The sequence below is a fragment of the Bombina bombina genome, chromosome 8 (genome assembly GCF_027579735.1).
Source record: "Bombina bombina isolate aBomBom1 chromosome 8, aBomBom1.pri, whole genome shotgun sequence".
NCBI lineage: Eukaryota > Metazoa > Chordata > Amphibia > Anura > Bombinatoridae > Bombina > Bombina bombina.
The window spans coordinates 267,236,362-267,252,974 of NC_069506.1; the positions used below are offsets into that span (position 1 = coordinate 267,236,362).

At 40.5% G+C, this 16,613-nt stretch overlaps 1 protein-coding gene across 1 annotated transcript in view; it reads right to left on the reverse strand.

Moving 5' to 3' along the window:
• Positions 1-16,613, reverse strand: part of KMT2A (lysine methyltransferase 2A) — a 555,423-nt gene that overhangs the window by 427,600 nt on the left and 111,210 nt on the right. The window contains exon 3 of the mRNA XM_053691137.1: positions 8,274-10,870. Coding sequence (XP_053547112.1) covers positions 8,274-10,870 — 2,597 coding nt within the window. The remainder of the gene's footprint in view (positions 1-8,273; positions 10,871-16,613) is intronic.

Genomic DNA, 16,613 nt, shown 5'->3' on the forward strand with positions numbered 1-16,613 from the left:
GGCCTGTACCATACATTGACCAGTGCCTAGCACAAATGCAGGGATCCAAAATATTCACTGCCATTGATTGTGCACAGGGATATTGGACCATAAAGGTACATGAAGAGGACCAATATAAGCTAGCATTCTCCTTCCAAAAGATTCAGTATGCATTCCAGAGACTTCCATTTGGATACATAAATTCTGGACATGAATTTGCTGTATTCATGCATAAGGCTATGCCTGACGCACTGGAAAGGGGGACCTTATCTTATGTGGATGATGTTTTAATCAAAAGCACAGACTTTGAAAAACACATTGCAGAGCTTAAACACGTCCTCAGCCAACTTAAAAGGGCAGGTGTCAAATTATCCCTGCAAAAAGCTCAATGGTGCCGCACTCGTGTAAACTTCTTGGGGCATGAAGTTACCTCTGACGGATTAAATCCCCAGAAGAAAAAGGTGGAAGCTATAGTGAATTCTAAAAACCCAACTAACTTAAAGGAATTGAGATCATTCCTGGGTATGACGAATTATTCTCGCAAATTCATTGATAATTATGCGGAATTAGCTAAACCACTACTACTTCTTCTAAAGAAGGATGTGAAATGGCACTGGAGTGAGTCTCAAGAGACAGCCATCAGAGAGCTGAAGAGAAAACTCACTCAAGCACCTTGCTTAGCGTACCCTGAAGGTGGTAAACCTTTCTACTTAGAAACAGGGTACACAGATGTAAGCATGAGTGCTGTGTTATACCAAAAGCATGATAATTTGAACAAAGCCATTGCTTATGCGAGCAAAAATCTATCCCCAGTAGAAATAAAGTTTAACGATTGCGAAAAAGCCCTCTTATCTACTGCATGGGCTCTACAAAATTTCCGCAGCTATATACAGGGCGAGAAAATTATTGTAGAAACGGCCCACCAGCCTTTGCTATATTTGCAAAGTGAGAGAATAAGAGATGGGAATTTGTCTAATAGCCGCATAACAGCGTGGACTCTTTCCTTACAAGGCTGGCCCTTAGAAATTCGCTACAAGCAGAATAAAAAGAATCCAGTCGCACAAGGGCTTGCTGAGCTCCACGACTGTACTGCTAGAGATCCTGGGGAAGAATTATCAGAAGATGATTTTCTGGAAGAACAATTGCTTTCCCCATATAAAATGTACAATGAGGACCATTGTCAAACATTACCTTGGGTATATGTTGATGGTTGTTCTTACCATGCCACTATTGATAATGAGCGCAGATTAGTCGCTGGCATTGGTATAACGGGGGCAAATGGATTCCCAAATATATCTGTAGGTTTCAACATTGGACCAAGATCCAGTCAAGTTGCAGAACTAACTGCTGTTTTCAAAACCATTGAAATGGCTATTGAACATGGTATTCATGAATTTGTGATCATAACTGACTCAAATTATGTGCGTGACAGTTTTGTTGAATACCTGCCAACTTGGAAAAGAAATGGCATGCAGAAAAGCAATAACAAACCAGTCAAGCATGGCAAGTTGTTCTGCGAGATTGATAATCTGGTAGTATCCAATGATTTAACCATACACTGGAAAAAGACCAAGGGTCATTCCAGAGTTTTAGGTCCTGATAAGGAAGGCAATGACCTTGCGGATTCATTAGCCAAACAAGGAGCCATAACTGGAGAACTCCTTAATATTGACCACTTAATGGGTGCAATTCAGGTAGAAGCCATTACCAGAAACCAGGCAAAACAACAGAGTGAGCCTAACTTGGTACAATGGAGTCAGGATTCTCCTAGTGAGGACCTGATCACTAGTCAAAAAGAAGACCCCATTGTAGGCATCTTCTATAAACACATAGAAGATCCTGAAAGCAACCCCATCTCAAAAGATGATTGTATTGGCAAAGAAGATCTGAGAATCTTAATAAAATCTAAATCACAATTCAAATTACAGGATGGTTTGTTAATTAGAACCTCCAAAACTGGCATCCAGCAGTGGGTGGTACCCACCAAGTTCAGAGGTCTAATGCTTCAACATGCCCATGATGCTCCCACATCTGGTCATCGTGGTGCCAAACTCACGTATGAAATATTACGTGATTATGCTTTTTGGCCACACATGTTGAAAGATGTTCAAACCTACTGTCAAGGGTGTTTAATCTGCCCACAGTTCCAACCCACTGCACCAACACATAGAGCGCCATTGCAGAAAAGGGGGATGGTAATGCCATGGTCAGATATACAAATTGATTTTATTGGTCCGGTAACAAGGTCATCAAGAGGTAACAAGTACATGTTAACAGTGACATGCCTGTTCACTAAATGGGTAGAGTGCATTAGTGCACCTAACAATAGTGCTGAAACATGTGCAGCATTGCTCATCAACCATATATTTTCCAGATTTGGTCTGCCCCAAAGAATCGAGTCAGATCGGGGGACCCACTTCACTAGCGAAGTGATGACAAAAATGTGGAAAATACTAGGGGTTAAAAGAAAGCTCCATATTGCTTATAGAGCTGCCTCAAGTGGTGGTGTAGAGCGTTACAACCAGTCCATTGTTAAAATCCTCAAAAAGTTTGTGAGTGAAACAGGTAAAGACTGGGATGTAAAACTACCTCTAGTCTTAATGGCATTAAGAGCAACTCCAAGTAGTGCTACCAAGATGTCACCTTTTGAACTGATGACTGGTAGAAGAATGGTTCTACCTCAGCATCTGCTGTACCGTACATCAGACCAAAATTTGATAAACGCTGCCAATACACATCAATATGTGGAAAACCTAAGGAAACACCTGCAACATACCTTTGCATTTGCTCAAAGGAATTTAGAAAGAGCCGCAACTGCCACTAAAACCTATTATGATCTCAAAACATCCAAAAAGGAATATGAAATAAATGATAAAGTTTATCTTTATAACTTTGGAAGAGATCAGGTTAGGGAGAAGAAATTTCTTCCCTCATGGAAAGGTCCTTTTGTCATTACTGACAAAATATCTCCAGTGGCCTATAAAATACGGATCCCCAAAAATGAAGGTTTCATAGATAAATGGGTCCATATCAATCAATTGCGAGCGTGTCATCCCAGATCCCAACTACAAGTCATAGAGGGAGAATGAAGTGTCACATCCCCAAATGAACTAAAGACATACTATAGTTTAAAGATGCCTAACTGATAAACATGAAGGTTCAAAATTGACAGACTATCTACATAGAAGACTGTCCATGATGTGTACGGTCAACATCCTCACCAAATACCACTAACTTTGATCCAATTCAAATACATGTGTCCTACATATTTTTGAATTGGAAAGGGGGATTTATGTCAAGGTATTTGAAATATTATTAAATAATATATAGAGGTATATTTGTCTTTATTTAATAGATCTGTGGATATGAACATGGTCTGTAGGACAGGTTCAGTTCTCTCCCATTTCTTCAATTACACAAGAGATCTCACACACTCAATATGTTAAATTATGCAATTGTATAATTTAGCAAGGAACTAAAATTAACACAGTTTCAGGAACCTCTGTATGATTGCCTGGGAACCAATGTTAAATGACAGCACTTTGATACAATGGAACATTTGGCCTGCCCAATTTAATACAGTCACTTAGAGGAATGTTGGGGGAAGTAATTTTGAAAGAGAACAGGATGAGTCATAAAAGGCAAATTAAGAGGATAGATTGTCAGATAGGTAACACCACACAAAATATATGGAGACGAAATGTCTGAAATACCCATCTTGGAACTGATCAAAATCATAGAGAAACAGCTTTTATACACATAGGTGTGAATCATCCTTAAACATCAAATACACATCTGCACTACTAGCTAAACAGGAAATATGCTGCATTAAGACTTTTACAACTACTCGTGGATTGACCCCATGTGGTGAGTATGAGACAAAAAGTCTGGCAACTGAAGTTACTGAAAAGTTAGAATGTTAGGATAATACAGTGAAGGCCCATGACTTACATTATGATTTCAAAACAACTGTATATATTTTAATGGATATGAGATGTATATATATATATATATATATATATATATGTGTATATATATGTGTATGTTTTGAAAGCATGAATATCTTAGCCTCTGTGTGTTTAAGAACATGAATAGATGTTTATGGACCTGAAGAGAAGTGATTATTAACATTTATTTTTATTTCAGATCTACATAGACAGGATTCACTTGGAATACAGTACAATACTGAATTAAAAATAAGCTATTATTCACATATAAATGCCAGGATACCGATAACATTGTAATGCATTTTAAACTAATAATTAGCAGTATTAAATTACCTAAATAAAATAAAATGTTAATAATATAACATATTTGGTATCAGAATAATCAGAAAAAAATAACCTAATATTAACCATCTGTAATTGGGGTTATATATGATTAATGCAGAGAGTGTGATCTGATTAAATAACCATTTTATGAAAGAAATTTTTTTTTTAACTTGCTTAAAAATGTTAGAGATGGTCTTGTTGTATTTGTTTGTTTGTACGTCTGCTGCCACCTGGTGTTATGTTGCGAGAACTACTGCCAGAAGGTTCTCTCTGGTTGTTAAAAATGAAATTTCCAAGGGCCAATCCGATTTAGACTTCCCAGATAACCAATGGGAAGGTCAGCTCCCGCAGGGCCACCCACAATTTACCAGTGATGGGAAAACCAAATAAAAAGTGAATGCAATGGAGAGAAAGGGACAGATTTTGCTGACTTGAATGATACATTGCTGGGCGTCCAAAATACACTCATTCTAAACAAGCTGATCTACCTTCTTCTCATTGATTGCGATATACACTTATTGGTGATCTGAGGTAAAATAATTCCTACCAAGGAATAATCGGATATCGACTGTTTTTACTTTGGTAACGTATTCAAGGTTTTGTAAGATAAGTTATATGCATAGTCAATTTGTATTTAATAGATTTAAAGAAACAGTGTGTTTTAGTTAGCATTTCACAGCCTATATATATATTGTTTAAATCTGCGTCTGATTGACCAAGTAACTCATCTATGCAAGTTCTGATATTGTCAGTTAATTTTGTATTGGGATAAATTGCAGTTAAATAGCAGAATATATATATATTATCCTATTGTTTTATAAACACTGTTTAGAATTGTATTGCTTGGATGTTAAAGGTTTTTAGTCCCATTGTGTTAAATAAATAAAAGGCTGAATTGTGAAGGTATATTTTTCTGGGTTTTGTAAGAAGGATAGCATATTTTAAGAGTTGGTTTTAACGCATATAAACTTTTGTTTAGTTTCCTTTTACTGCAAATATAGTTCAATATGTTTATGGATATTAACTAAATAAAAGAATTCAGATATTTATATTAATTGTATGGTCTAGTAGGTGCATGGTTGATAAGGGTTTCTATTTCTTTGTATTGTGTTTATAACCCTGCCATAAACTTATATATATTATTTGGATAGCACTGCTAAGATTTTCATAAATATACTGACAAGGTTGCAGAAGAAAACCCTGATGAATAAATATTTTCTTTAGAAGACCCTCTAATTTTTTATCCATAGGATCTTTGAAAGCACAACTGTCCTCAATAGGTATAGTTGTACGCTTAGCCAGGGTAGAAATAGCTCCCTCCACCTTAGGGACCGTCTGCCACGAATCCCGAATGGTGTCAGATATGGGAAACATTTTCTTAAAAGTAGGAGGGGGAGAGAACGGAATGCCTGGTCTATCCCATTCCTTAGTAACAATGTCCGAAATCCTCTTAGGAAAAACATTAGTGTAAGTAGGAACCTCTAGATATCTATCTATTTTACACAATTTCTCTGGTGGAATTAAAATAGGGTCACAATCATCCAGAGTCGCCAAAACCTCCCTGAGCAACAAGCGGAGGTATTCAAGCTTAAACTTAAAAGCCGTCATATCTGAGTCTGTTTGAGGGAACATCTTTCCTGAATCAGAAAGCTCACCCTCAGACAGCAATTCCCCCACCCCCAATTCAGAACATTGTGAGGGTACATCGGAGATGGCTAATAAAGAATCAGAGGGCTCAGCATTTACTCTCATACCAGACCTACTGCGCTTCCCCTGCAAACCAGGCAGTTTAGATAATACCTCTGTGAGGGTAGTAGACATAACTGCGGCCATATCTTGCAGGGTGAAAGAATTAGACGCTTGTGCGGGCGTTAAAGGTTGTGACACTTGGGGAGAAGTAGATGGCATAACCCGATTCTCTTCTGACTGAGAATAATCCTGAGACATACTTTTATCAGCTAAAATATGTTCATTGCCATGTAAGGCTCTTTCAGTACATGAGGGACACATTTTAAGTGGGGGTTCCACAATGGCTTCTAAACACATGGAACATTGGCTTTCCTCAATGTCAGACATGTTAAACAGGCTAGTAAATGACCACAAACAGGCTTGAAAACACTTTATTTAGTGAAAAAAATAACAATCTGAAAAAACGGTACTGCGCCTTTAAGAGAAAAAAAGCATACCATTTTTCCAAAACTGCTTGAAAACAATAAAATTATCCCAATTTTATGATAGAAGCATCCCAACTTTGCAGCTAAGTTTGCCCCACAAGGAAAGGAATACTTAACCCTTACCAGAAAAAAACAGAATACTATAAAACGTTTATTTCAATAAAAAACACCCCCTGCACCTCGCCACAGCCCTGCTGTGGCGCCTACCTGCCCTCAGGGATCTGTAAAATCGGATTAAACCTTCGATTTGGCCCAATACTGCTCACAAAGACACCCACCGGAGTTGGAGCTTGCTGCTTGCCTGGGAAAAACAACTGCGCAACTGAGGCGCGAAAATAGGCCCCGCCCATCTCATTCGATGTTTCTTAAAGGGACATTATACACTCATTTTTTCTTTGCATGCATGTTTTGTAAATGATCTATTTATATAGCTCATAAAGTTTTGGTTTTTTTAAATGTATAGTTTTGCTTATTTTTAAATAACATTGCTCTGATTTTCAGACTCCTAACCAAGCCCCAAAGTTTTATGTGAATACCGTCAGCTACCTTCTCCAGCTTGCTTCTGTTTGTGTAAAGGGTCTTTTCATATGCAAAAGAAGGGGGAGGGGGGAGGGTCTTATTTCCCACTTGCAGTGGGCTTTCCAGCTACCTTTTCAACAGAGCTAAACTAAGAACTTCTAAGTAAGTTTTTAAACAGTTTTCTTTATAGTAGTGTCTATTACATGCAGTTATATAAAAATGAGTGTATACTAAGTACTCCTCAGCAATTCTGTGGGAACTGCTCTGGATCTTAGTAACAACTGCTAAGATAATCAGCCTCCAGGCAGAAGTCTTCATCCATCTGCTGCCTGGGGGAAAATAGTACACACCGGTACCATTTAAAATAAAAAAACTCTTGCTTGAAGAAAATAAAAACTAACATTTTATCACCTCTTTCACTTTACCCTTCCTATAACTTAGAGTAGGCAAAGAGAATGACTGGGGGGTGGAGTCAAGGGAGGAGCTATATAGACAGCTCTGTTGTGGTGCTCTTTGCCACTTCCTGTTAGCAGGAGGATAATATCCCACAAGTAAAGGATGAATCCATGGACTCGTCGTATCTTATAGAAGAAAAGGGACACTCTGGTCAAAATTAAACTTTGATGATTCAGATACAGCATGCAATTTTAAATAACTTTCCAATTTACTTCCATTAGCAAAATGTGCACAATCTTTTTATATTTACACTTTTTGAGTGACCAGCTCCTACTGAGCATGTGCAAAAATTTGCAGAATATACATATATGCATTTGTGATTGGCTGATGGCTGTCACATGGTACATAATGATAAATTTACATAACTTTGAAATTTGTCAGGAAAAAAAATCTACTACTCATTTGATGTTCAGACTAAGTGCTATTTCATTGTCTTTTTATCATACATTTTTTGATTATGCAAATCTACTGTATTTACTGGTCCTATTAATACATTTATGTTAAACTATGCAATTATTTTGTGCTTTGGATAGAAGAAAACTTTATAATATTAAAAAGTATTAAATTGCTCCTACCAGGCTACTTAAAATGATGTCAGCGGGTGTCATTTTAATGTGAAGAACACTGGTCACATTACTGGAAGATAGAACTGCAAAGATATGTTCATATATTCTAGAAGTGTATCATTAGTCCTAGTTACTACAGTTTTGTTTATATTGATTCTGTTTGCAGTCACTCCAGTAAAAGCTGACACATTTTCTGCTTCTATACTAACGCTCAATCTACAGCAACTACCAAACATATGCTTTATCATATGCATGAGTAGAAATCATTAATCTGAAGTACATCTTCCACTTGTTTTGCAGTTACTTACCTGAACCTTTGGTGTGTCTTGCTGTTTGAGGAATTTGCTCTTTTCAATATTATTTAGTTGGACTTTAGCCTTTTTCAGGAGACTGGCCACACGTTTGTCTGTAACAGGAAACTTGTCAGCCTGAGCCAACACTGAGCTGATGGCTGCAGTGGTTTGCTTTACACTAGGAGATGTGTCTGGGAGATGTGTCTGGGTCTCAGCAAGTGGAGGTTTGGCACTAGTTTCCAAGTCAGGCCTCTCAGAGACTCCCCGACCCTTCTTATTTGACTTGTTTTTAGCTGGAACAGATTCCACTGGGGGTGATGCCACAGAGACATCAGAAGAGGCCTCTACTGCTACAGGCTTTTTCCTCCCTATAGCTTTCAAAGGTAGCATAGCTGCTGTTACAACCTCTCCATCCCCCTTATCCTTTCCTGCCTTAAACAAGGCATCTCTACTCTTCTTATGTTTCTCTTTCTTGGAGTCACCAGTATTCTCCTTCTCTTTTTCCTTGTCCCGACTCTTCTCTGTTTCTCTCTCTTTCAGTGTATCCTCAGAAACCCTGACCTTGCTTCTCCCTCTCTCTGCCTGAGGACTGGAAGAGAACCATGGGAAGAGGGCAGGAGAGCTGTTGGAAGGAGTGGAAAAAGGTTCCCCAGGAGAGCTGGCTGGTTTTCTGGTATTCTGCACCTTCTCCGCTAAATCTCCAGTCACTGGGGTCATAGAGGATGAAGAGAAGGAAAAACTGGGGTTTAAGGCACTAGCGGTGAGAGGACTGGAAGATATACCAGTTACCAAGGCTGATGGAGGTGTGAGAGTTGAAAGACTGTTACTACTCACTCTCCTGCTTCTTGTTCTCATGGAGTGTGACGGGGACCGAGGCTCTGAGCTGCGGATGGGACTGAAAACCTTCCTTTTCCTCCTCCGTGAGGCTCTACCCATCATGGAAGATGCTCCACCACTGCGGCCTGTTGAAGATGGGAGAGTAACTGACTCAAAGATACGGGAATGTGCCTCACTGGGTGTGAACCTAGGTGCGCGGAGTAGAGGACTACGTTTGTGCACATCAAACCGTCCACCTGATGCATGAAGATGGGAAAAGAGCCTACCAGGTCCAACAACAGATGATGAGGGAAAGCTGGATGCAGATGCTAATCCTACATCTTCTGGAGTAAGAGGTGGGGGTCTGAAGTTGTCAAAGATAGGTTTTCTTATAAGCCCTTCTTTAGCATACTTAGCAGAGGAAAAATACTGTGAATGTTTCAGGGAGGTCCAGCGGAAGGTTGGTTCCCTTAAGATGGACCTTCGTTTCTCATGCATGCGTGAGGCAGATAGAAAAGGTGTAGCCATGGGGATAGAGGGAGGCATCAACCATGATGTGTGCTCAGGCACGCTGGTGGGGGGCTGTAGAGGAGCTGGGGGACCCAGAAGTGGTGGGGGTGGAGATGCAGAAGGCTGTTGTCTAGGTGATTGTGAGGTTAGTTTCTTAGCTGGCCTGGAGCTAAAGGTCCTATTGCAGACAGAAAACCTTCTGTTTCTTATACCAGCATCAGTGTTTTCTGTGGGAGGCTGTGTGATGGGTACTTGGGTAAGAGCCTCAGTGGTTCGTCCAGGAGCTTCAGGAATAACAGCTGTTGTTTCCTCTGAGGCCTGAGACTCTGTTGATGTATCCACACTGGGGCTGCTAGACCTAGAGTCATCTGAAGTGGCCTGTGAGGAGCGTATAGAGGCTACACTGGATTTCTCACTAGAGCCACAAGAAACAGCACTGAATCTACTACTGGGAGCTGCCTCCAAGCGGGCTATTTTAATAGGTGGTTCATAGTCCTCATCTTCAATGAACCTCCTTGGGGTCTTGATGATCCGGGATGAGACTGTACTCACCACAGGCATGATAAACTGACGTATGTTTTTCAGCTGTGTTCCTCCCTTACGCCCCTGAAGCTTTGCTGCTTCTAATTCCATCTTTTTTTGAGCTCCCTTCTTGGCCTTCTGCAATAGCTGTTTAGCAATTGTGGTGTCTGTCCTCTTGGTAGAAGGTATTATTCTAACTGGCTTCATTCTACGTGGGCTCTGACGCACAGATACTCTGCTCTCTTCTTTTGTACCCTGTGGAGAACCATCCTTGCGCCCTCTTTGCGGTTTGTCGACCTGGGACTGTCTGTAAATACTGCCTGGAGGATCAGCTTTAAACCTTTCAGATGATGGGGGTCTCCCTCTCTTCCGGACAATGGGAACTGGTCCTTTCCTTCCCAGTTGCAGTTTACCTTTTTTGAATTTTGATTTTAAAGGCGATAATTTTACTGCTCTAAGTTTTTTTATCTTGGCAGCTTGCTGAAATGTGGCGGACTGTTTTTTTCTTTTTGTCTTCTCATCTTGAGGTGCTTTCATAGACTCAGTGCTTTCATGCTTCTCCTGAGTTAGCCTAAACTTGACGCTGCCATGTGCAGGAGGTCTTCCACGCCTCTTTTCCTCCAATTTGACATCAGGCGTCTTAGTTTTCTCTGAGGGCCTGATTTCGGAAAGGTTTGGAGTTTCAGCAGTATGGAGAGATGTATCAAAGCTTCTTTGCAAGGTATTCCTGGGTCTTCCACGAGGTTTTCGTAAGGCTTTCTGATCTAAAGAAAGAAAATAAAAAATATAATAAGGAGACATCCTGCGAAGGAGTTTAACTAGTGGTACCCAAAGTGGGCGGAGGTACGGTAGGAATACTTGAAGGGGGAGCTGGGATTACCATAGAGGGCACTAATAGGTAAGGAGTGAAAGAGGATGCTTGTGAATCCTCTCAATGATCATAATGAGATGTTCTTTAGTCTAGATGTCTAAAACGATACCACTTACTTTGTATTTGACATTTTATAGCTATCTGCTTTTAAGGGTTTTGATTTTATGATAATTTAGGTTTATCCTCAACTTATACTTTTTCTGACTGCAACAGATTGTAGACACTTGTACGGAAGACTTGCATTCTTTGTAAAAGCAGTGCTGCACTTTAGCACAGTTTGTTAACATTAACAGAACTGTTAAGAATTACTGTATAGTAGCAGGAAACAAAGCTATGCACAGTCATCTGACGATGGTTTTCTATTCTTCGGTCACCATAAAAACTTTGCAGTGTGCATTACATAATACGTTGGTATGCAGAATACTGTACATTTTTCATAAAGTTTCTTGGTGCAGTTATACAACTATGCTCAAAGCAAAGAAATCAACTTCAGATTTCTAAATGCTGTGATTTAAGACTTTTAACAAGTGACATAAAATGAGACACTGAGAAACTGGTATCACTTAAACATAGTTTCCTGTCTCCTCTCCCCCTCCTAGGTCTCTTAATACTATCAATAATTTGCCAATACAATTATCTTACTACATGCATCTAGGAAATAGGATGAGACAGGGATATTGTACAGCTATGTATGGGAGATTGTGAATGTGTTAATTATGGCATGAATAACAGCTGAATACTCAAAACATTGCCAATTTCTGTTGACCCTATATAAATTGCAGAGAAATAAAGACAGTTTGGTGTGTTGCTGTAACCAACTTAATGCCTTGATCCCTTTATTAAGCCTATCGATCACATGAAATAGTTTTTAAATAGTGAATTACTAAAGTGGTATATAAGACTCTTAAACAGTGACTATCAACTGTAAAAGCTTGTAGCAGGGTAATATGATTTTAATTCATTAAACTAAAAAAAATCGTATTTAAAATTTGAATAAATTCTGAGTTTAAGGAACCAAGGGTGAAGTGGCTGGAAAAAGTTTGAGAACCACTGAGTTAAACACACAAGAAAATTACCACGTAGGAGCCACAGAGAACAGCTGGTCCTAAACAGAAACTGCCACTGAGCTAATCAGCAGCACTAGTTGCACAGCTAAGTCAAACTAGAAAACTAGCTGGGAAACAAAAAGAAACTTAATTATATATATACAGGTAGCCCTCAGTTTACGCCGGGGTTAGGTTCCAGTAGGAATGGTTGTAAATCGAAACCGTTGTAAATTGAAACCCAGTTTATAATGTAAGTCAATGGGAAGTGAGGGAGGTAGGTTCTAGGCCCCTCTCAAAACTGACATAAGTAACACCTAATACATTATTTTTAAAGCTTTGAAGTGAAGACTTTAAATGCTAAACAGCATTATAAACCTAATAATATAGATTGTATCATCATCAAACTAAGTTTAATGAACAAAAACATTTGCTAAAAGCACCTATTTAAATAATCACACAACAGACTGCATCATCATCAAACTAAGTTTAATGAACAAAAACGTTTTTTTACTTGCATTTTTCTGCAATCAGTTCTCTGCATTTTTAGCATGTTAGATAATATTGGGTCTGCACCTATTCTATGCATTTCAATCTGCAGTGATTAAGCAGTTATGCACCTTCACCTCAAGCAGCTGGACAGGAAGATAATAGGGAAGTGTCTGCTCAATAGCTAATGTCTGCTCTGTGTACACAGATCAATTTCAGACCTGTTAAGTTGCATAACTTTGCTGCAAAACAAGCGGACAGCTCCACCTACTGGCTATTTTAATTACTGCACATGACTGAAAAAAAAGGTTGTTATTCTGAAACGGCGCAAATTGAACCGGCGTAAACCGAGGGCCACCTGTGTATGTATGTATATATATGTATATATGTATATATATATATATATATATATATATATATATATATGTAAAAATATATATAAAAAACACCTCAACTGTACTCCTACATACTAAAACTCAGGATATTTGCCTATAAGGCATCTATACAAAGAAAACAGAATTTATGTTTACCTGATAAATTTCTTTCTCCTACGGTGTATCCGGTCCACGGCTTCATCCTTACTTGTGGGATATTCTCAATCCCTACAGGAAGTGGCAAAGAGAGCACAAAGCAGAGCTGTCCATATAGCTCCCCTCAGGCTCCGCCCCCCCAGTCATTCGACCGACGGTTAGGAGAAAAAGGAGAACCATAGGGTGCAGTGGTGACTGTAGTTTACAAAAATAAATTTAAACCTGACTAAAATGCCAGGGTGGGCCGTGGACCGGATACACCGTAGGAGAAAGAAATTTATCAGGTAAACATAAATTCTGTTTTCTCCTACATTGGTGTATCCGGTCCACGGCTTCATCCTTACTTGTGGGAACCAATACCAAAGCTTTAGGACACGGATGAAGGGAGGGAACAAGTCAGGTAACCTAAACGGAAGGCACCACTGCTTGTAAAACCTTTCTCCCAAAAATAGCCTCCGAAGAAGCAAAAGTATTGAATTTGTAAAATTTGGCAAATGTATGCAGAGAAGACCAAGTCGCTGCCTTACAGATCTGTTCAACAGAAGCCTCATTCTTGAAAGCCCATGTGGAAGCCACAGCTCTAGTAGAGTGAGCTGTAATTCGTTCAGGGGGCTGCCTTCCAGCAGTCTCATAAGCCAACCGGATGATGCTTTTCAGCCAGAAGGACAGAGAGGTCGCAGTCGCCTTTTTACCTCTCCTCTTGCCAGAATAGACGACAAACAAGGACGATGTTTGCCTGAAGTCTTTAGTTGCTTTTAGATAGAACTTTAAAGCACGAACCACATCAAGATTGTGCAACAGACGTTCCTTGTTAGAAACTGGATTAGGACACAGAGAAGGAACAACTATCTCCTGGTTAATATTCTTATTGGAAACCACTTTTGGAAGAAAACCAGGTTTGGTACGTAAAACAACCTTATCTGCATGGAACACCAGGTAAGGTGAATTACACTGCAAAGCAGACAATTCAGAAACTCTTCTAGCAGAAGAAATAGCTACCAAAAACAAAACTTTCCAAGATAGTAACTTGATATCTATGGAATGTAGAGGTCCAAACGGAACCCCTTGAAGAACTGAAAGAACTAAATTTAGACACCATGGAGGAGCCACAGGTCTATAGACAGGCTTGATTCTGACTAAAGCCTGTACAAACGCCTGAACATCTGGCATTGCTGCCAGACGCTTGTGTAACAAAACAGACAGAGCGGAAATCTGTCCTTTTAAGGAACTAGCTGACAAACCTTTCTCCAATCCTTCTTGGAGAAACGCTAGAATCCTTGGAATCCTAATCTTACTCCATGAGTAAGCTTTGGATTCACACCAACAAAGATATTTCCTCCATATCTTATGGTAAATTTTCCTGGTGACAGGCTTTCTAGCCTGGATCAGGGTATCTATAACTGATTCAGAAAACCCACGCTTAGCTAGAATCAAGCGTTCAATCTCCAAGCAGTCAGTTGCAGAGAAACTAGGTTTGGATGTTCGAATGGACCTTGAATTAGAAGGTCCTGCCTCAAAGGTAGCTTCCATGGTGGAACCGATGACATATTCACCAGGTCTGCATACCAAGTCCTGCGTGGCCACGCAGGAGCTATCAGAATTACCGAAGCCTTCTCCTGTTTGATCCTGGCTACTAGCCGGGGGAGAAGGGGAAACGGTGGAAAGACATAAGCTAGATTGAACGACCAAGGCGCTACTAAGGCATCTACCAATGTCGCCTTGGGATCCCTGGACCTGGACCCGTAACGTGGAACTTTGGAGTTCTGACGTGACGCCATCAGATCCAGATCTGGAATATCCTATAGTTGGGTTAACTGGGCAAAAACCTCCGGGTGAAGTTCCCACTCCCCCGGATGGAAAGTCTGACGACTCAGATAATCCGCTTCCCAGTTGTCCACTCCTGGGATGTGAATTGCTGATAGATGGCAAGAGTGATTCTCTTCCCATTTGATGATTTTGGATACCTCTCTCATCGCCAGGGAACTCTTTGTTCCCCCCTGATGATTGATGTACGCCACAGTCGTCATGTTGTCCGACTGAAATCTGATGAATTTGGCCTCCGCTAGTTGAATATCGCTCTCAATTCCAAAATGTTTATCGGGAGAAGAGATTCTTCCCGAGACCATAGACCCTGAGCCTTCAGGGACTCCCAGACCGCGCCCCAGCCTAGGAGGCTGGCGTCGGTCATGACAATGATCCACTCCGGTCTTCGGAAACTCATTTCCTGAGACAGGTGATCCAGAGACAACCACCAGAGGATTGAGTCTCTGGTTTTCTGGTCCATTTGAATCTGGGGAGACAAATCTGCATAATCCCCATTCCACTGTTTGAGCATGCACAGTTGCAATGGTCTTAAATGAATTCGAGCAAATGGAACCACGTCCATTGCTGCAACCATGAGTCCTATTACCTCCATGCACTGAGCTATGGAGGGTTGAGGAATGGATTGAAGAACTCGACAAGTGTTCAGAAGTTTTAACTTCCTGACCTCTGTCAGAAAGATCTTCATTTCTACTGAGTCTATTATTGTTCCCAGGAAGGGAACCCTTGTGAACGGGGACAGAGAACTTTTTTCTATGTTCACCTTCCACCCGTGGGACCTTAGAAAGGCTAGAACAATGTCTGTATGAGCCTTTGCTTTGAGAAAGGACGACGCTTGTATTAAAATGTCGTCTAGGTAAGGTGCTACTGCAATGCCCCTTGGCCTTAGCACCGCTAGAAGAGACCCTAGCACCTTTGTGAAAATTCTGGGAGCAGTGGCCAATCCGAAGGGAAGAGCCACGAACTGGTAATGCTTGTCCAGAAAGGCGAACCTCAGGAACTAATGGTGATCTTTGTGGATAGGAATATGCAGGTACGCATCCTTTAAGTCCACGGCAGTCATATATTGACCCTCCTGGATCATTGGTAAAATTGTCCGAATGGTTTCCATTTTGAATGATGGAACTCTGAGGAATTTGTTTAGGATCTTTAAGTCCAGAATTGGCCTGAAAGTTCCTTCCTTTTTGGGAACTACAAACAGGTTTGAGTAAAATCCCAGTCCTTGTTCTGCCGTTGGAACTGGGTGTATCACTCCCATTTTTAAAAGGTCTTCTACGCAATGTAAGAATGCCTGTCTCTTTATCTGGTCTAAAGATAAGCGAGACATGTGGAACCTTCCCCTTGGAGGAAGGTCCTTGAATTCTAGAAGATACCCCTGAGAGACAATTTCTAGTGCCCAGGGGTCCGGAACATCTCTTGCAAAGGCCTGAGCAAAGAGAGAAAGTCTGCCCCCTACTAGATCCGGTCCCGGATTGGGGGCTACCCCTTCATGCTGTCTTGGTAGCAGCAGAAGGCTTTTTGGCCTGTTTACCCTTGTTCCAGCCTTGCATTGGTTTCCATGCTGGTTTGGGCTGGGGTGCGTTACCCTCTTGCCTAGTGGCTGTAGAGGTAGAAGCCGGTCCACTCCTGAAATTGCGAAAGGAACTAAAATTAGACTTGTTTTTAGCTTTGAAAGGTCTATCCTGTGGGAGGGCATGGCCCTTTCCCCCAGTGATATCTGAAATAATTTCTTTCAACTCTGGCCCGAATAGGG